Source organism: Arachis hypogaea, chromosome 17 (genome assembly GCF_003086295.3).
Source record: "Arachis hypogaea cultivar Tifrunner chromosome 17, arahy.Tifrunner.gnm2.J5K5, whole genome shotgun sequence".
Classification (NCBI taxonomy): domain Eukaryota; kingdom Viridiplantae; phylum Streptophyta; class Magnoliopsida; order Fabales; family Fabaceae; genus Arachis; species Arachis hypogaea.
In genome coordinates, this window is record NC_092052.1 from 14,953,942 (window position 1) to 14,973,645 (window position 19,704).

Genomic DNA, 19,704 nt, shown 5'->3' on the forward strand with positions numbered 1-19,704 from the left:
AAGACTACGCTAAAAAATGAAACGCGCGTAGAAGAAGGCCATGATGTTGAATAAAAAAAAAAAGCGCGCAGAAAAGAAGATGATGGAGAAAATGATGATGACGACTATCTCACTTGGCTGGGATTTGGTAAGTGAAATTACTTCGCTTTGTAGCTTTATTATGTTTCATATAATACGGGGCGGCATCTTTGTGTATGCTAATGGCTGTAGGCTGTGGCCACCCCAATATTTTCAATATTTTTGGGAACATTTTCATTTTTTCAAAACAAAATCCTAAAAGAATTTGGACCACACCCCCCTCTAATTTTTTCTGAAAATGGATCCTCTTCACTGGAGAAGATCCTACACTAAACATTATCCAATTTTTTTTTTTCACTGGAGAAGATCCCTTCCAATTTTTCCTCCACTTTGTTTGGTTCTGATTTTATTCCTTCTTGAAATTTGTGATACTTAGTGCGGTATTAAACAGATTTATAGTTAAGCAATTCAATTGGGCTCCATCTTTTTGTGGGGGCCTTATTTGGTCCCCTCTTAAAAGATTAGTTGACAAACATGTCTTCTATATTCTGTGAAATTGCATTCACAAACTGAAGTATGTTTAAGATGTACATATCTGGAAAAGTGAGTCCCGAAAATACAAGGTTTTAACTGCTTTCAAGTTTCATCAAAACTCTGCATCCAGACAAAACGTGTTTTATACATTTTCTTTGTTGGGGGTGGGTGTTTTACATGAGTGTTTCGCATAGATGCTACAATTCTTCTACTTGGACTGAAAATCCACATTGGCATCGTTTTGTTAATAGAGAGGCTCCCTCATCAAAGCTCTCATACTCTTTCAAAAACACATGCTCATGTGCTTTACCAGGAGTACTTACCAAAGCCTCGAGATCGAGACCGCTATCATTCTTGCTTGTGGTTACTTGCTGGTTTTTGGGAGTCTGATTCTTGTCATAACTATCACTCACTGTGGCATTTGATTCCTTATCATTCACATGTTGGACTTCAGTCAAAATCTCTGATGACAAACCATTATTATATCGATTTTTCAACCTTTGGCGCGTTACGATAGATGAAAGCAGCTGGTACCACCGACGAAGAGCCTCAGCTTCATCTCTTCTCTTCTCTTCTGCCTGCCGTCTTTGTTCTTCCTCGGCAAATGCCTGGGAAATGGAGAAAATCAAGGAAGAGGTAAATGCAGAGAACTATAAAAGCAGGATGCAAAATTAACAATTTAACATCCTGGAGTCAAGGATAAAAACCAAATTTTAGAGGGGTGAAGATGAAATTGAGTGCTTTATTGTAACTAAAGAGGCTAAGGGATTTCTATTATTATTATTAATATTATTTTTTTGAAGGCTAAGAGATTTCTACTTTTCTATTTTATATAGCATACGCAATTTTCATGAACTGCTTGCTAGCCACAGTAATCATTTGATTCATAAGATTTAAAGAACTAAAGAGGCATTTACTTAGTTGATAATGTGACAAACTTTTCACATGTCAAAATTCAGTTTATCTGCAGCAATATTATTTCTTTAGCAAAAAAAAAAGAATACCTCTAACAGTACATCCTTGAACTCGGCACACACCACAATACCATCAAAGACAGGGTATGAACGCCCGTTTTTAAATTCAAAACCAACCATAGCAGGAGCATAATCAATTTCTAGCTTCTTTGCAATTGAAAACGCCCTTGGAAATCTCAGGTGCACGGTCCCTGGTGGAAGACATTTCTCAGACCAAACATCTACCTGACCACGTTCGTTCTAATTCAAAACAGGAAATGTAACAATCAATAATAAAAGAATTCATGCAATCACATAAAACAAGATGTACATATGTGCATATTCCAGCTAGCAGATATTTATGATTATAATCTTATAAATGCAGTGCAGTAAGCCAGTAAGTACATAGGGGCAACTAGCTTAATTTACTCATAGCTACGTAAGTCTCTATTCAACCATACAAAAAAAAATACATCTTCAGCCGTGCTCCACATACACCAGATGGGGCCTCAAAGCACTGTTTTATTAAACTGACTGGTGAGGTTTTGGCTTGCCAAACTCCCTTTATTGGAACTTGGAAGATGGTTTTGGCTTTCCTTTCTTCTTTCTTTTTATTTTATTTATTTTCAACCTCATTATCTACAAAATACAGTAATTTAGAACAAGACGGTCTTCATCAGGGCAGTACACTGAATCTGTTCGAATATGTAGTTGCTATGGAAAATAAGCCTGGCTAGACCCAAATCAGAAAATGTCAAACTATTATATTGTATATCGAGTGTTGATCCACGGAGCAAAATGCATGGAACATACTTCTACATAAGAAATCTTGAAGGGATAAACCGTTTAAGACGTTAGCAAGGAATTTCTAATTTTCTACCATCAAATTATCTTCATACCTATACTTTTTCCGAGTATTTTGCAGAAAGTAACAGAAAATACCTTAGGTACTATCCCATTCATAGCATGAGGCAAATTTAATGGTTCCAACTGCCAGCTCCCATAAAGTTTAATATTTTCCTTAGAATCAGTGCACTCATAGTCATCAGCTTCAAAATCTTGTAAGTTCTGGGTCTTCACGGAAGGTTTAAGCTCCTGAATGGATTTTTACATTTTTTAAAATTTTGGATAAAGAATCAAACAGATGTAAATCAAAAGGGAAAAAATACAAGGAAATCAGGGGAACAACACTAAAAAGTGTTTGCAAGATGAGACCTTCACAGGCAGTTCATTGGCTTTAACTTGCAGTCCTTCCCTGAGCCATCTCTCTTTCGTCTTAACAGTTTGCACACAAGTCCGAGGGTAAACATGGAAACCTCCACATAAGCCCAGAATTGGACCCTTTGGGTGAAGTACTTGATACTTTGTAAGCCATCTTTCTATGGCATAAAGTGGATGAGCTTTGTAGGCCTGCAATGGGAAAGAGAGCCTTAAATTATATATATATACAATATAATTCTTCATGTTTTAAGGGTCACTTCGAAATACCTGCTGGTTAGTTGGAAGAGGCTCAGTTAATGCCCTAGTTTCCAACTCAATATCCTCAAGAGAGCTCCGTGTAGGTACGAAAGAGTCACTCATGTTGGATTGTGTAGAAGTGATGTGGTTTGTTCTTGAAGGAACCACACCTCCAGTTGCCCCCGATTCCAGGTCCCTCAGCGGTGCCAATACTGAATCCCACCACATTGAATTAACTCGTTCCGATGCTATCTTATACCATTTCATGCAATACCTAATACAACAAAATGAACAAGCATCTTCAGGAAATGAGACATAACCCTTATGAATCACCAGTCAACTAATTGAAGCTACTAATCAGCATTAAAATTTAAGAGTTGAGTGGAGGTAAGAATGCATATAAGCTACCTTCTGAAAAATACAGCTATGTCTGACAGGAAATGAAATATTTATTAGGCAACTCTACTATGTCACAATTCAATTTTTTGGGATTCAAGAAAAAAATCGGACAAAGATTAGCTTCATGGAAAGGTAAACTACTTAATCATGCTGGTAGAGTATGGTTAAGTCTGTTCTTTCCTCTTTACCCATCTATTCTATGCAAGCCATGTGGTTGCCACAATCTATTTGTAATTCCATTGATGCTTGCTTGCGAAATTTTATTTGGAGTGGCAAGAGCAATGATAAAGGTTTCAATCTCGTAAACTGGGATAATATTACTCTTCCAAGGGAGTACGGCGGGTTGGGAACTACGGATACAAGACTAAGAAACATAGGACTTTTGGGAAAGTTAGTCTGGAATTGTTTTACACAAACTGATAAACCATGGGTTACAGTGCTGTGTGATAAGTATGTCAAACAGGGATCATTCTTGCAAGCTACTAATACTATTCCTATTAACGGGTCTTATTTTGGAAGAGTATAATCAACGCAGTAAACTTCCTCAGAGAGGATTTTCGGTTTAAGTTGGTAATGGGTCTCAATCTTTATGGTATAATGACTGGCTTAGTATACGTCCAATATGCTCTATGGTATCATTTGTAAACATCTTGGACACACATCTAGCGTATCTAATTGTTGTGTAGTGACAGCTATTTTTCCTTTCCTGTTAATAAGTAATTCAGTAATAATCATGAAGGTTTTGCCATAACTTATAAATATTTCATTAATTTTTCTCTCACAAGGGTAAGAATGACTGAAAATATATACTAGTGTACCAGTATATCAATTAATATAATTAAGCCTGCTATGCTTTTTCACTTCAAAACTTGTCATGCTGCCTATTTTGCATCCAGCATGAACTCAATGGATTTTTGTGCCAGTATTGCTCATCAGATCAGAGAAACAAATAATCTATCCTACGATCAAGAGTAATCTCCCAAAACAAATAAAATGAAAGCTTGAGCAGTAAAGCATCCGATGAACACAGCTGTTGGGAATTTGAGTTTAAATAAAGCTTCAAAATGAACACAAATGAAGGGGAAACTCTAACCTGCGGGTCACATCTTTGGCCCCCTGCCCAGCAAAGGCAACAACATATCTCAAAGATGTTTTGCATGCAGCTGCCATAGCTTCAACCTTGTCCTCCCCATCAATAATAGAATTCACGACATCAACATGCACCCATTTTCCTGTCAAATTCTCTTCGCTGCAATATACTTCTGCCCAATACAGAGGTGATCCTACTTTTTTTGATCCTAGTGCGGTGGAAATTACTTGAGGGGGCGTTGAAGATTCTCCACTTATATCTCTCTTCATTTTTTTTGATGGAGAAGAAACATTTGCTGCATCATCATTTGTATCCGACTCCAATTTACTATTCAAGGATCCAACTGCTGTAGCAGAAAGAGCCATTTGCAACTGCATCTCAAATTCAAGATCCCCTTTTCTCTTTGATCTACAAGATTGTTCAGAAAGACACGGTTTGGAGTTCTTATCTTGTGTCTCAGAAGTTTGTGACTTGGACACACTATCATTCAAGTTTTCAGCAGTGGGAGGATTGTTAGACTCAGACACTTGGCTTTTTGCACGACCTTTTTTACTTCTCCGTGAATTCCCACAAGAGCTTTCACAGACTTTTTCTTTCTCATTGGTTAATGATTTTCGTGTTGAATTAAAATCCAATTTTTTCTTAGACACCATTGGTGTTGAAGTATTAAATATCCCCTTACTGGATCTACCTGCATCTGATCCCATGGATTGATTTGGTTTGAGAGATGCAACATCCAAAATGGATACAAACCTAAAATATAGCATCAAAAAGAAATTTAACTTAACTTCACATAAATGCTTACCAGAAGAAATTAAATTCTTCCAATCTTATCTCAATAATTAATATTATAAGAAAGAGAAAGGAAATAGTACGAAAGGAAAAAAGATGAGTGGATTTCTGTTTTTAGAATACTTTTGGATTGAAGAAAAGAAGATGAAAAGAGAGGAAAACATAATGTTGCAATACCTGGTTGTAAAATTCAAAGCTCTAAACAGTGCAACTGATAAAGCTGCAATCTGCAATTACATAAATATTTTTTAAGAAATTCATGTTAATTTTGTTAGAGGATTATATTGCATGAACTCTACAGATGATACAACCAATCTGATCTGAAGAAACTTTATTTTATTTAGCATAGCATGTGTTATACACCTCCCTAATCATATTAATATTATGATGATCGATGCAACCCTTATTGAAGTATAAACTAAATATCTAGTCAAATATATATATAGTCACTAGTCAGGAAGTAAATATTGAAACAACAAGGCTCTAGTAAAAGAAGGTCCACCTCTTCAGGACTACCCTCACGTGATTCTAAAGCTGATGACAAAGCAAAGTGTAGTGATGCTTCTGCATTTGTATAGTTTCGAACATGAAAGTTATCATGGAACTGCAAACATTACACACTAGGAATCAAAAAGGATAGAATGCGTGGTACAAACTAAGCACTAAATGCAACAAAACAAAGCATATAATAGCTGAATCAAAGCATACCCATGAAATTAAAGGATGTAGAGCTCTTGATGTGAGTTTTGTGACATTTGACAACTGGAGCAAGTGTGCTGGGAGTAGAGAAAGCAAAGAAGCCTGCCATTATCAAGAAGTGCTCAATTTCACAAGCAATTTAATTATCATAAAATAATAGATATTAGGGAGGCAAGATATGAAAACACAATTAAGTTATTTATAATATCCAGTTTTTTTATACTTAAAAATGTTACTAAGAATTTTTATTCATTAAAAAGATTAAAAGGTTATCAAGGATTAACCTGAATAAGAGGATCATCACAAGCACTATCTATTAACCTTCCACGAGCAAGTAAACAAAGCAAATGAACCTTGTGTACAAGTTCAGCCAAGTCCTGAAGAATTTACTAAATTTTTAGCAAGTGGCTGAAAGTTATACTATTAAAGCCAACTATGCTACTGGTAAAAGATAGTAATTAACCTTATCCTTGGCAGAAGCACGACGAACTTGTTTCTTCACAGCTGGATCCGGAGTCACATCAAATTCAATAGTCACAGGACTATCATCCACGGGAATGGTACCCTCTTCCCAGTCTGAGTCATCTAGTTCGCCCTTGTCGTTCAAGTATCCTTGGTCTATACTTTCGTTATTACATTTCTCCTCTGCAGAAGTACTTCCTATGGGATTTCTATGATTATGTCCAACCTCTGAAGTCTTCGGTTGGAGAATTTGTTCCAATATGTGAGTTCCATTTTGTTCCGTCTCAGACTCCAGCTATAAGAAGATCAAACGAAGAACATGAAACACTTTAGAATTTTCCAACATCACTATAAAACGTCAAACACTGACAATAAAGTTATTCCACTTCCATGTTACTAAGCAACAAAACAACTGCAGTTAAACTTATGAATAAGTAATGATAACAAATTAACAAACCAACCATCATCTTTCTCCTCCTGCCACCAACTTTATTAGCACGCTGTAAAAGTTTCCCCACTGCCTCCCTTGATATTTCCGCCAAAGTTCCTGAAATCCAGTGTAAACGTTGGCGAATCATGAGTAACATGATTTGGCTCAGTAATTGAAATGATATTATAGAATCATTATCACTAAGTGATTGAAACTTGCTCTGACCTTCTGAATCTTGTTGTGATCTTGGTTCATTTTCTGCAATTTCAAAAGCAAATGCCCGTAAATAATGTGTGAACATTAGAATAATTTGGATCAGCAATATGCACTGGGTTTTGTACATGCTTCAACTGAAAAGAACAGGAGAAAAAAAAGAGGGAAAAGAGAGAGAAGGGGGGGGGGGGGAGGAGGAATTTGACCTCCTGTTATGTTTTCGTTTCAATTTCACTAAGAAAGTGATTCCTGACTCAAGGAAAACTTAAACTTAAGGAAAACAAATACTAATGCTCCCATGTTATGGATTTATAGTTTCATTTCAACAGAGGAAGACAAAATTTGAATTTCATTTCTGTCAAAAAATCCGTGCGAAAGAAACTGCATACATCCATCCACCCCAAAAGCAGAAGAACACTAGGTAAATAATCCTTAACAAACTAGAAATTTAAAAATTGAAATTCAAATTAATTATTTGAGACACTGTTATGCTTCTTACATGCTGCAAGCTGCTAATTCCATGGTGAATAAAAGTTTAATACAGGGAGACACCCATGAAAGAAAGTGTATATATATATATATATAAGAAATATTGAAGCACAAGATGGATATAACAATGTACACCTGAAGAAAAAAAGGAATGGATATGCAGTTTTCTGGAGGAATAATAAATTAGTTATTGGCCTAACTAATTAGTTATCGGCGCAAACCAATCTTGGACGTGGATAGAATTGAATAACCATTTTCACAAGCAAGTGATGAAAACAAGTACATTTTCAATGTCATGAGATGCAATGGAACTAAAAATGACATTTGGATGATGACGTTGCATCTTCCATGTGATTTCTGAGGAACACTGAAAAGGAACATAAAAGCATAGATAGATAGAGAAGGATAAAGTTAGCTACCTGAGACTGAGGATTGCCCCTTCCGCTGGCTTCTTCGTCGCATTGTTCGTTTCGTTCTTCACTCTGCAGAGAAAGAGGGAGACGAGGGTTAAGAAGTGAACCTCCTCGCGCTCAAAGCTGTTGCTTGTGTAGGAAACCGCGCTTGTGCTACGCTGCGTGCGTCTACACCACTACCTTCCAATGCACACGCAACAAATTAAATGACCGAAAACACCCTCAAGGCCTCAATGGAAGTAAAATGGCACAAAAGCCCCTGAGAGCCATTAAAATTTCAAAATGACCGCGGTTGGCTTGTGTGCATATTGTGGAGAAAGGACAGCGCCAGTCCGCCGCTGAGAACTGAGAGTTTAGGCTCTGTCGGTGAAACCCTAAACCCCAGCCGCCGCAGGCAGCCGTTCGTTGGTGGTGGTTGGTTTTCGGGTTCCGTTCGTGTGCGTCGCCAGTTAGTCGTCGGTCGCTCCTCCTTCTCCTTCGTCGTAGGTATCCCTCTGCTCTGCCGTGCTCGCCGAAGATTCTGGTAGGTGAGTCCTCTCCTCTTTGCTGCGTTGCTGTGTTCTTGTTATGGTGTTAATAATTGTTCTTTTTGCTGTGTTATTGATTAATTGTTAATAAATTTATATTACACAATAATCTGTATTTTTTTTGTTAATAATCTTGCTGTGTTGTTCTTGGTGTTGTATTTAAACTGCTGCTGGTGTTGTGGTTATTAACAATTTAGACATAAGTGTCATGTTATTTACATGGTTTTGATTTTTATGCTTGTGCTTGTGCATTTTTAGTCTTGTTTCAAAGACGTATGTATGGAAGAATACTATATGTATATGCTGCATATTTATGCTTAGGTGCTGACTCTACATAGCTCTCTTCTTGAAGTTCTGCTCTTTATTTATGATTTATGTATTAGAATTGCTGAATTCTTGAACTCATACTTTATATTTTATGTATCATTTTATTATAATTTGGTTACTCCGGTTGAACCATGGTTGAACCACTAAATCAGTAAACAAGTAGTTAGAATGGTTCGATGACAGTTCGATTTTCAGAACTTTTGGGTATAACAATCATTTTCTTTTGGGGGAAAAAATTGTTTAGGCTTCTAGTGATTTTGATAATCACTTTTCTGTTAATATAATCACCCAATCATTTATTTTTATTCCTCTTTTACACAATACATTTAACCTGCGAAATGTAAATAATTGAGGAAATGTTCAATTTGTTCTTGAATTTGTGATTTATTTGTTTTTTTAATAATTTTGATATAGTATTAAGATGTGATGCTTTTATAATGAAGAGTACGATTTTATAGTATTAAAATATGATTTTTTATAAATGAAGAGTACAATTTCATATAGAAAATAACTAACTCAAAATGCCTCTAGTGTAGTTTGTACAGGAAAAACATTCTTCGTAGCATGATCTGATTAATAATTTTTGAACAACATAATGGCAAACAGCAAGTATGAGTATGTCAAGAATTTTGAACTGGAGGATGAGGTTATGTTTCCCAACTTCATCCTTGTTCGAATCAATGGCCGTAACTTCACCAAGTTTTCTCAACTCCACCAGCTTCACAAGCCTTATGATGAAAATGCCTTGAACTTGATGAACTCTTGTGCTGTTTCCGTGCTTGAAGAGTATGCAGATATTGTACTTGCTTATGGGTTCAGTGATGAGTACACTTTTGTTTTCAAGAAGACCTCCAAGTTTTATGATAGACGAGCCAGCAAAGTGCTATCCATCATCACTTCTTTTTTCTCATCTGTGTTTGTGACAAAATGGAGTGACTTCTTCCCACAAAAGGAACTGCAGTATTCTCCTTCCTTCCATGGGCATGTTACAAGTTGTGCTTCGGTAGATGTCCTCCAAGCATATCTATTGTGGAGGCAAAATATCTGTCATGCAAATAATCAATATGATCAATGCTTTTGGCGCCTTGTCAAACGTGGCATGGATTTTAGGGAAGCACATGATTTACTCAAGGGTGCTGAGAAATGTAACCTAAACAATCTTCTATTTGATGAGTTCAATGTCAACTACAATACACTGGAGCCCATATTCCGACAAGGGTCATGTGTCTTAAAGGCTGTGGTTGATGATATTGTGAAGTACACAGATAATGGGGTTCCCATTAAAAGACAAAGGAGAAAGATTATTACAGTGCATTCAAAGAAGATAGCAGGTAGAAAATTTTGGAATGAGCAAACTGTTCTTTTGAAAGAGCTTGGTTGTTTTGTGGAGGATATTGACAATGTGAAACCAGAGTATGTGAAGTCCTTTGAGTTTGATAGCAAGTTGATGCCGTTGACATGGATTGTAATTAGAATAGATGGTTGCCACTTCCACAGATTTTCTGAGCTACATGAATTTGTGAAGCCAAATGATGAGAGAGCCCTTAATTTGATGAATTCTTGTGCTATGACTGTGTTAGAAGAGTTTCCTCACGATATAGTCTTTGCCTATGGGGTTAGCGATGAGTATAGCTTTATTCTTAAGAAAACCACTGAACTTTTTCAAAGAAGAGCTAGTAAAATCGTCTCTACTATTCTGTCATTCTTCACGTCAACTTATGTGATGAGATGGAAAGATTTCTTCTCGCAGAGTGAGTTGAAGTACCCTCCTTCCTTTGATGGACGAGCAGTGTGTTATCCATCTACAGAGATTCTAAAAGACTATCTTTCATGGAGACAAGTGGATTGCCACATCAACAATCAGTACAACTCATGTTTCTGGAAGCTTGTTGATTCCGGGAAACGGAAAAGGGAAGCCCAGCAAAACTTGAAGGGTGCTCAGTTGCAAAAGAAAATTGAGGAACTAGCTATTGATTACAATAATTTACCAGCCATGTTCCGACAAGGATCCTCAGTTTTTTGGGACAAGATGGACAATGCTCTCACTCATCAGCAGAATGGAAAGTCTTCGGAAAGTTGTGGAAGGGTCATTGTAGAACATTGCAATATCATTAGATCAGGATTTTGGTTGGAACACCCAAGAATACTTGAAGAGAAGCAATAGGTATAATGTTCACTCGGAAAATTAAATTTGATTACTTGTCTTTGGCAATTTTTTTTGCTATGGCGAATTTAAAGGATGATATATGTGAGACTCTTTTGCAACAAATATAACTATTTTCTTAATCGCACTTTCGATATAAATGCAGGGTTTTCTATCTGCATTTGATTCAGATGCATGGGTTGGATCATTTTATTTTGGTGATTGCCAAGGGACTTCAGGTTTCTTGCTTTCTTCAAATCCGGAATTCACTTCCCATCCCTCAAGATATAGCTGGTTGAGGTCCTACCTTGATCTCACGGTGCTCTGTGTCTTGTGCAAATATGGTATCATCTGAATGTCACCCGAGACAATTTCGAGGTTCAACAGAAGCAGCAGTTGCGCAAACAGTCTCATATGTCAATGGTTGTTTTGATGAAGTTCCCTGGAAAATCATGAAGATGCAAAGGGACAAGGACAGCGGTAGTTCGAATAAGAGGCTAGCGCATGCAAAAACCATGGAGGGAATTTTGGGCAGTGGACCAAAGTTTTGATGGTGAGGGGAAGATATTGGTGTAGAAAATGGTATGTTCTCTGTTTTTCGGGCGTGAGATGATTATTGACTTATTTAAATATTAATTTAGAATTTTCCTATCTGATGTTAGTATCACACTAATTTATGTAACATTGCACTAATATCACATCGTACAATTATTGAAATTTATTATATCCCTATAGATATAGCCATATAGGTAACTATGTTTATTTGTCTTATGAATTATGATATAAAACTAGGTTGTCTTTGTGTTTTACGAGTTACGATTCTAAACTATGTTGTATTTTAATTTTATTACTGCAATATATTTATTTATCACGAATATCTTTTCATGCGGGCTTTGGGTCCCTGCATTAGTTAGGAACCTAGGATATAAAACCAGGTTGTATTTTTGGAAGAGAATTATTTTGTTATTATTATTTTTTTGTTTGGCCAAAGATTGTACACACTACACAGAACAACAACTTAGATATGTTCTCTTCGTTTCTTTCCTTGGGAGTAATAATTTGGAGATTTGTTAACAAATGACATGGGAACATGATGATGATGATGATGATGATGATATTTTTGCGACTTTTCAAAAGCTTTCTTGTTTTTCAACCGTAGAGTAAACGTTTAAATTGGTGCTTGATAGATTTTAGATCAGATGTTTTAGTTTATTTTTATTATTCTTAAAATGATTAAAAATTACTGTCGTCAAACAATCTTTCTTCGTTTTCAATCAAATAAGTCTAAACCAATGTTGTCACTAAAACTGCTTTGCCAATGCAGTTTTTTTTCCAATCTGAAAAATAGAAAATGACTTTAGAATTATGCAAATTTTATCTCGAAACGACGGTTTGGATTAAGTTTTTTAATAAACTAAAGATCATAATTGTATGGATACTCTAGTTCAAAATTCAAAGATTTTATTTAGCCATCTTATTTCCAAAACTAATTTCTGCAGAATTTTAAAACTAGATGACCAACTTCTAAAATTTACCACTAATTTCACGTTGCTAAAAACTATAGTAGGAGACTAAAACTAAAGTAGAGCTTAGCGTCTCTAGAGTATAGGGATGACAATTAACACTGACCTAAGCAGACTCAGCTAACCCTACTTCGAATATGAGAAGTTTTTTAGATAGTTGATTGGATAGGAGTGACTATGAGTATTGGCCGATCTGACTCGGATATATGTTGTTGTAAACAATTTGAGATTATTTTTGTATTTTATTATGAGTTAAAAATAAAAATTACCCACAAAATAATAAATTTAAAAATTCTTATTCAGTTATTTCACATCAAATTTTAAATTTTAAATTTTCTAATTTTAAAATTTAAATTTTTAAAAAATTCAGTTAGTTATTTTAAAAAAATACCCATTTGAAATTCTCCAATACTCTCTTCTTTTTCAACCGGCGGTTACCCCTACCTACTAAAATGACCATCCTAAATTGACAATTAAAATAGAAGAAGATGAATAAACAGAAGAAACTCTTATTCTGGTAAAACATAATTTTAAAGGACTATTCATGACAAAAGTGGTACTGTTGTGAAGCATAGGATTCAAATCATGAAAGAAGCGAATCATGCTTGGGTCTGAAGAAGAAGAGCATGGTAGTATCATCGGTGAGAAGAGACTTGAAGGAATGGAAGAAAGCGAAAGTGCATCGGAGGAGGTGAGGGCGGTGTCGGGAAGAAGGCACACCGGCTGCGACGGAGGTGCTGGACGTCCGAGTTGCTGCGGTGCCGTTAGTTTGACCCACACAATATGCGCGTCCTCCCTTGACAGTGGCCTGTGCGGCAACGGCGCCAGTCGGAACAGTGTCGACGCGATTTCCGATGGTGGCTGGTGACCGTGGCGTTAGTGTACCGACGAGACTCAATGAGAAAGGCATAGAATGCTGATAAACAGTATTGAGAGAGAGAGGTGAGAGAATGAGGTAGTTTATTTGTTTCCAAAATCGACGGTAATCCTAATATTTGATTTTAATTTCAAATTAACTCCATTGTACATATCCTATAAAACATACATTATTTTCTCGTACTTCTCATTTTGAAACACTTAATCATGTTTTCAGTTTAATTTATCTTTGTTATAATTTTTTTAAAGAGAAAAACTATGAATCAATTAGGTTTGAGGCAAAACTTGGGTAATGGAATAGGAAACGAGGCAACATATGAATGATGGGAGTGGATCCTCTCCAATAAAAAAAATTGGATGGTGTGAATTGCGATCTTTTATTTTTTATTATTTCTCTCATATTTAATTTTGGTCTCACTTATAAAATTAAGTGTGAGAGATCACAATTCATTTTTTTAAGTGTTAAAAAAACGGAAGAGAATTCATTTCCTATGAATGACCAAGACAAATTTAAAGAATAAAAAATTTTATTTTTTTAAACATATAGCTTATAAAAAACTATCGAAGTCTAATTTCTAAGAAAATTTTATGTGAATACGTACCTTATCAAACTAAGATACTTTAAGGGACAAAATGTTTTTTTTTAGCTCAAATAAAGGGTTAATTTTTTCAACTAATATGAATTAGTTTTTAAATTTTAAATTTTAAATTTTAAATTCTAAATTCTAACACTAAATTTAAAATTTTCAAAAGATAAAAAATAAAAAAAATAATTTCACAATTGAAAGGAAAAATTAATTAATATTAACAACTTAAAAGTTGTAGTCACAAAAAAAAAAAACAACTTAAAAGTTGTTTACGGCTTTTCCTATATTTTTTTAAAGGCTATTTTGTAATAAAAGAATTATATATTTTGGGAACTAAAATAGCTTATTTGATTGTTATCTTTACCTTCATAACTGAAATTACCAAAAGCTCCGAGGAGGCAAACCTGAAAAAGTATAATGACATAAAAACCATGATAACTATTCAAAATTATTGGAGGAAGAACACCGCCTTTACTCATATATATATAATATTATTCTGCTAAGTAACAAGTGAAACCACACTCCGCACAAATAGAAGGATGAATCTGTTTTCTCTTCTTCGATCATCAAAACTCCCATAATCTTTGCGCCTTCTTATTCTTCTTGCTGTTGAAGCTTCTGCCCCCAAATACTCGCACTCAACTCAAGCCCTCTCTTTCTTTCCTGCCATCACATTTTTCCGTTCGGATTCTAGGGTTTTTTTCCCTTCTGCGTATGCACCCCTCGCTTCGGCTATTTCTCTAGGTAATTCTAATTTCATTTTTGTTTTTTGAACTATGTCCTCTCATCCGCAACACAATTTATGAATTCCCGTAGCGTTTTGATTTTTGGGTATTGCGATATGGTTTGGGATTTGATTAGGCTTTTCAATTTAACGTGTTGGGAGTTTTGAGCTACCTATGAGAGTTTGCGAACTTAGTTAACAATAAATTTGAAGGGTTTTTTCCCCCGTTTCAGGTGATATAGAAAAGTACGAAAAAGAAAACTAGAAACTTTTAAATATATATTTAAAAGCAGCTCGGAGTATGTTATTCACATTAGTCTAATTGAACTAATTCGTTTCTTACTTGTTGCAGGGCTGAATTATTCTCAGTTTCGGAGGAATTTGATTCTTTTGTTAGATTGAAATTGCAATGGCTTCTTCCTTGGATATGTCACTTGATGATAGGATAAAGAGCAGCAGGAGTAACAGAGAAAGAGGTAGAGGACGTGGCAGAGCCCGAGCTCACACTAGCCGTGGGACAGTCAGGAATCCTGGTGTTGGTGGAAGAATAACTGGTGCTGCTCGTAGAGGTCTTAATACCCGGCCGTCATCCTATGCCATTGCCAAGGCAAGCTCAAAAACAGTGGATCCTTATACATGTGCTTGAGATTCTGGAATACTTGGATACCCTAGTATCCTATTCCAGAGAGGAAAATTATAGAAACTCAAAAAAATGCAAGAGGAAAGATACATTAGTATTTGTTCCAAAGAGAAGCTAAAGCTTGATCATTCTGCATCTTCGATGCAATTGTCATAGTTTCTTTAACATTGCAAATAATGTGAACCTAAAGAGTTTTGCTTTTGTGTTTGGGGGCATGGCTACAGATCTCTGATGTATTCAGGAGTTTTTGGTGCTGCCTAGCATACTATATGAAGGAGCTTCATGCATGAATTTTAAAATGGAGCTCTTATGGCTAGCTGCAAAATTTTGTAGCTCTAAAGTTGGGCTAAGTGCTAAACCATGCTAATCCATTTGATTTAAGATCAGATGATTTAAAATGCTCGAGTGCTGGGTGTGTGGACAGATGTTTTATTGGATCCTCTGGCTAAGTTTGGTTCTACAGTGCAAGATTTCTCTTTACTTCCCTCTTTCATGGTATTTTGCAATGAAGCTTCCTCCACTTACATCAGAACTCGAGCTTCAATTGTAGCATGCATATCACAAGTTTATTTGAAATTGGTTGAATTCTTACTCCTGGTTTTCATCATTTACTTAAAAGATTGGTGTTTGAATGTAGTGTGTCTTTCTGTGTATATTATTTTGGCTACATTTACTTTGCCACATGCTTTATACTTCTGTCTTTTAATGTTGATGTTTCTGCTCTCACGACTGCTCTTGAACAATGGTGGTTACCTAAGAAGTTGTGTTTGTTTGCTACTCAAGATTCAAGAATCTCATTTGATTTTGTTTTCCAGTCCATCCGGAGGACCGGGCCTTTTCCTTGGCAGCAAGATTTGTTTGAGGATAGCTTAAGAGCTGCAGGGATACAAGGAGTTGAAGTTGGTACGAAGTTGTACGTTTCAAATTTGGACCATGGAGTAACCAATGAAGACATAAGGGTACAACTTTTGTCATGGCTTCCTTTTTAGTAGTCTCTATTTCCTGCTAATATTTCTTGAAGTTCTCTTCAATCTTAATTTACCATGCAGGAGCTTTTTTCTGAGATTGGAGACTTGAAGCGCTGTGTTGTTCATTATGATAAAACTGGACATCCAAGTGTAAGTATCATACTGCACTTCAACTCGAGCTTGATATTGTTGATTAGCTTTATTTTAGACTTTTAGGACTTTGACGGAATGTCGAAACTCTACCACGTTTTCCTTGTTGAGAGTTAGTGTTACAATGTAACAAATGTTTCTGTAGATGTAGATATTGTATTCTGTCTCCAATATTAATATTAATTTGATTTCACTGGAATTCACCAAGGAACATATCGTTAGATTGTCACTCTGCCTTGACAGGTGGAACTTTCCCACTAGCAATCAGATAATAATTAATAAATTATGGCAGTGTAATGTATATTATTCTTTACTATCATAATCAACAAAATACTTCAACTACTTTGATAGGGTTTCTCAAACATGGATGTTAGGGACACACTGATTATAATTTTATTTCTTTCTTTCCTTTCTTACATACAAGTATTGAGTCTCAAAACTTCTTACTGACCATCTCTTAAAGAAGCCACCACTTTAGGGAGTAAAATAAATGGGTGAATCTTTTGCCCTAGGATTTTCAGAATTGCACTTCTGGTCGATATTGAAAGTCAGGACAATTTTGAATTAGTAATTTTCATTTGGATTCTAATAGGATTCTTTTACTAAATGATTCCAGTGGAAAAGTGGCATGAATTCCCCCATTATGTTTTTAGATGCTTTTACGATGAAGGGGAGGGAAGGGTAAATGAAGTGGCCTTTGGATTTGTATTGTAACGAACCTACTTGACCACTGCTCAGTTTACCCTACTTTCTAATGTTGCCCCATGACACTTGAAAGTTTTGAGATCTGAAACTCTGTCTTCCTTCCAATAGTTTAATGTCTGGACCTGTTCTTTTCTCTCACCTAATAGTAATAGGACTTATTCATCCACCTAATAGAGGAGAATGAAATACACGATGATTATGGACTACAGAAATAGTAGTTTTATTTTATTTTGTTTCATTATAATTGTTTTATAACAGCTTTAGTTATTAGAAACTATGGGGACGAATCTTATCTATGGGGTATGGACATGTTGTACATGATGAGCTATTTTGGTTTGATTACTTTAAATGTTTTTTTTTAAAATGTAAATGATACATTCTTATGGTCTAATAGAGGAACCTGTTTACAGTCATGTTGAGTAAGAAGGGTGATTTTCAATTGGTTTATTGTTGCCTGAATATATGTCTGACATTCCTATGGAATTGCGCTAACTTATGTGAAAAATGTTTGCTTCAAAGATCTGCTGTTTGGCAGTATTGGTTTGTTCATTTTACTTTTGAAAACAAATTTGACATCACTATCTTTTGTTTCTATGATGACTTGAACTGGGTTGCAGGGTTCTGCCGAAGTTGTCTATACAAGAAGAAGTGATGCATTTGCCGCTCTTAAACGATACAATAATGTGCTTCTGGATGGAAAGCCCATGAAGATTGAGATTGTTGGTGCCAATGCAGAATTGCCTATAACTGCTCGTGTAAATGTATCGGGGGTAAATGGGCGAAGGAAGAAAAGGACAGTTGTGATGATGTATGTGATTTCTATGGACTCTGAATATGTTTCTAGATGCATATGTCGTCTAGTTACTCCTTTTTCTTTTCTTTTCTGGTCCCCTCCACGGGTATTCTGGAAACATATGGGAAAATTTTATGGATTTTATTTGTAATTACAATTCTGCAAAGTTGCTTTAAAATAACGCATCGTGTATGTATTGAACAAAACATCTATTATCTTGGATGGTATGCTGATGTTAGGAATTGCAGGTCTCGTGGAGGTCAAACTGGAGGTGGTGCTGGGCTCAGTCGCGCTGCCACGTAAGTTTACATTATTATCATTTAGCTTTAGCATGCTATAGATATGGAAATTGCTTTTTCCTAAGATGCGTCTCGTTATATGTGTGTGCACATGCGCATGCAGGCTTATTCCATCGGATTTTACATTTCATGTTAATATTAATGTAGACCTTGTGTTCATGAAGTGTGCTCAAGCATCTTGTTTTGTTAAATTAGGACACTCTGGTCTCTAATGCTCTATAAGCCTTCATATGAGGGACTTTGGTGGACTAAGAAGCCCTGCTTGATATTGCTTCCTTGACTTCTCTGGTTTCCTACATTTTGTGTTGTCGGAATAAAAGCAACTATTCGATTGAAACTACAACATATTAGAATTGTTAAATTTGCAAGTATCTCCTTAAAAATGGTCCTTGTTATATTATTTTCTCATTGATTGGATAGATGGAATAAAGGCAGCACAATATTTGAGAAGGGATTTAGTTGTGTTAACTTACATTCTAAGACTTGCCATTTGATTAACGTGTAGTCGGGTACAACGTAGTGGGGCAAGGCCAAAGGGTGGAACTTCAAGTGGCCGAGGCCGTGCTCGCGGCCGTGGACGTGGCAGGGTTGGACGCCAAGGGCGTGGGAAAAAGGAGAAGTCAGCTGAGGAACTTGACAAGGAGCTGGAAACCTACCATGCTGAGGCTATGAACATCTCGTAGATGATGACAAAGAACTTGACGTGGCATATGGAGTTCAAATTTGTTTAGTTAGTTAGTTACATTTTTATTTATAGTTATTTCTTCATGATTGATCTTCTCTGACTACGCTTTGTGTTGTTAAGGCTATATCTTGTGTTTTCAATGCATCATTGGACACTCTTGATGAGACGTGTTAGGAATGTGCCAAATTATGTATATTCTACGTTGTAAAGCACTTTGCCTTATCATAATTATGATTTGCTTAGGGTCTACATTTGCTTATGTATCTTGCTCTTTGAAAGATTGTTGCTTCTATATGAGTACAAAATAGAATTCGAAATATTAGCAACGATATCAATTTCTTGTTTCTCATTTTATTACTATATTTTATCTAAAATGAGAACCAAGTTTCCATTTGTTGCTGTCGTCTGTTGATGCTTTGCTTTTTCTACAATTATCTGCTCGAGTCAATGTTGCATATCGAATACTTATCTGCTCAATGCAGTATTGTTTTGGCCAGATCATTAACAAGTAGTGACTTCTTATTGAGAATAGTGTTTCTAGTGTCACACTAATCTGCCTAAGTAAGTGTTGGGGTTTGGGGTTCGATTTTCGCTTTGTGTATGAAACAATCTATTGGCTAGTGGCAGATTTTTAAATGAAGCTCGATTCACGACAGATTAGTCTTTGGTTTGTCGGGAGAGAAAAAAGATAAATAAAAGAAAGTGTTTCCAGTGTGAAACCAATTGGAGGGAGTGAGAAAAAATAAAAATAAAAAAGTATGTAAAGGGTAAGTATTGTTTTGGTCCCTAACTTTGAGGGTTAGAATC

The 19,704-nt window shown here is 35.8% G+C and overlaps 3 protein-coding genes across 10 annotated transcripts; 2 read left to right on the forward strand and 1 right to left on the reverse strand.

Annotated features, from left to right (window-relative positions):
• Window positions 1-543: 543 nt before the first annotated feature.
• On the reverse strand, window positions 544-8,318 carry LOC112764411 (DNA repair protein RAD4). Its single transcript, XM_025809982.3, has 14 exons — window positions 7,957-8,318; window positions 7,061-7,093; window positions 6,867-6,952; window positions 6,407-6,700; window positions 6,228-6,320; window positions 5,953-6,045; window positions 5,747-5,848; window positions 5,422-5,471; window positions 4,456-5,205; window positions 2,994-3,237; window positions 2,721-2,915; window positions 2,448-2,600; window positions 1,557-1,766; window positions 544-1,160 (listed from the first exon to the last, which is right to left on the reverse strand). Exons 1-14 carry the CDS (start codon window positions 7,997-7,999, stop codon window positions 750-752), a joined length of 2,757 nt encoding a protein of 918 aa, XP_025665767.1. The 5' UTR covers window positions 8,000-8,318; the 3' UTR covers window positions 544-749.
• Window positions 8,231-11,756, forward strand: LOC112764412 (tRNA(His) guanylyltransferase 1). Of its 6 annotated transcripts, none has more exons than XM_025809983.2 (3): window positions 8,231-8,477; window positions 9,341-10,968; window positions 11,114-11,756. In XM_025809983.2, exon 2 carries the CDS (start codon window positions 9,400-9,402, stop codon window positions 10,966-10,968), a length of 1,569 nt encoding a protein of 522 aa, XP_025665768.1. In that variant the 5' UTR covers window positions 8,231-8,477; window positions 9,341-9,399; the 3' UTR covers window positions 11,114-11,756. The 6 variants fall into 6 exon arrangements, with proteins under 6 accessions (XP_025665768.1, XP_025665771.1, XP_025665769.1 ...); XM_025809986.2 differs by having other exon boundaries at window positions 8,248-8,473; window positions 9,336-10,968; XM_025809984.3 differs by having other exon boundaries at window positions 8,250-8,477; window positions 9,336-10,968.
• A 2,571-nt stretch (window positions 11,757-14,327) lies between these two features.
• On the forward strand, window positions 14,328-19,175 carry LOC112764413 (THO complex subunit 4C). Of its 3 annotated transcripts, XM_072222488.1 has the most exons (8): window positions 14,443-14,677; window positions 15,010-15,264; window positions 15,522-15,792; window positions 16,113-16,256; window positions 16,347-16,415; window positions 17,738-17,928; window positions 18,162-18,212; window positions 18,718-19,175. In XM_072222488.1, exons 3-8 carry the CDS (start codon window positions 15,790-15,792, stop codon window positions 18,893-18,895), a joined length of 636 nt encoding a protein of 211 aa, XP_072078589.1. In that variant the 5' UTR covers window positions 14,443-14,677; window positions 15,010-15,264; window positions 15,522-15,789; the 3' UTR covers window positions 18,896-19,175. The 3 variants fall into 3 exon arrangements, with proteins under 3 accessions (XP_025665774.1, XP_072078589.1, XP_025665775.1); XM_025809989.3 differs by lacking the exon at window positions 15,522-15,792 and having other exon boundaries at window positions 14,328-14,677; XM_025809990.3 differs by lacking the exons at window positions 14,443-14,677; window positions 15,010-15,264 and having other exon boundaries at window positions 15,522-15,876.
• Window positions 19,176-19,704: the final 529 nt, after the last annotated feature.

What these genes read in the sequence shown, in the direction of transcription:
- LOC112764412 (XM_025809983.2), top strand. Translation starts at nt 9,400, where the DNA reads ATGGCAAACAGCAAGTATGAGTATGTCAAGAATTTTGAACTGGAGGAT.
- LOC112764413 (XM_025809989.3), top strand. Translation starts at nt 15,067, where the DNA reads ATGGCTTCTTCCTTGGATATGTCACTTGATGATAGGATAAAGAGCAGC. An exon ending in TAACCAATGAAGACATAAGG is followed by an intron (nt 16,257 to 16,346) that starts GTACAACTTTTG and finishes TTTACCATGCAG; the next exon opens with GAGCTTTTTTCTGAGATTGG. An exon ending in AAAAGGACAGTTGTGATGAT is followed by an intron (nt 17,929 to 18,161) that starts GTATGTGATTTC and finishes TAGGAATTGCAG; the next exon opens with GTCTCGTGGAGGTCAAACTG.
- LOC112764411 (XM_025809982.3), bottom strand. Translation starts at nt 7,999, where the DNA reads ATGCGACGAAGAAGCCAGCGGAAGGGGCAATCCTCAGTCTCAG. An exon ending in CCAATGAACTGCCTGTGAAG is followed by an intron (nt 2,601 to 2,720) that starts GTCTCATCTTGC and finishes AAATCCATTCAG; the next exon opens with GAGCTTAAACCTTCCGTGAA. An exon ending in TCAAGGATGTACTGTTAGAG is followed by an intron (nt 1,161 to 1,556) that starts GTATTCTTTTTT and finishes TCCATTTCCCAG; the next exon opens with GCATTTGCCGAGGAAGAACA.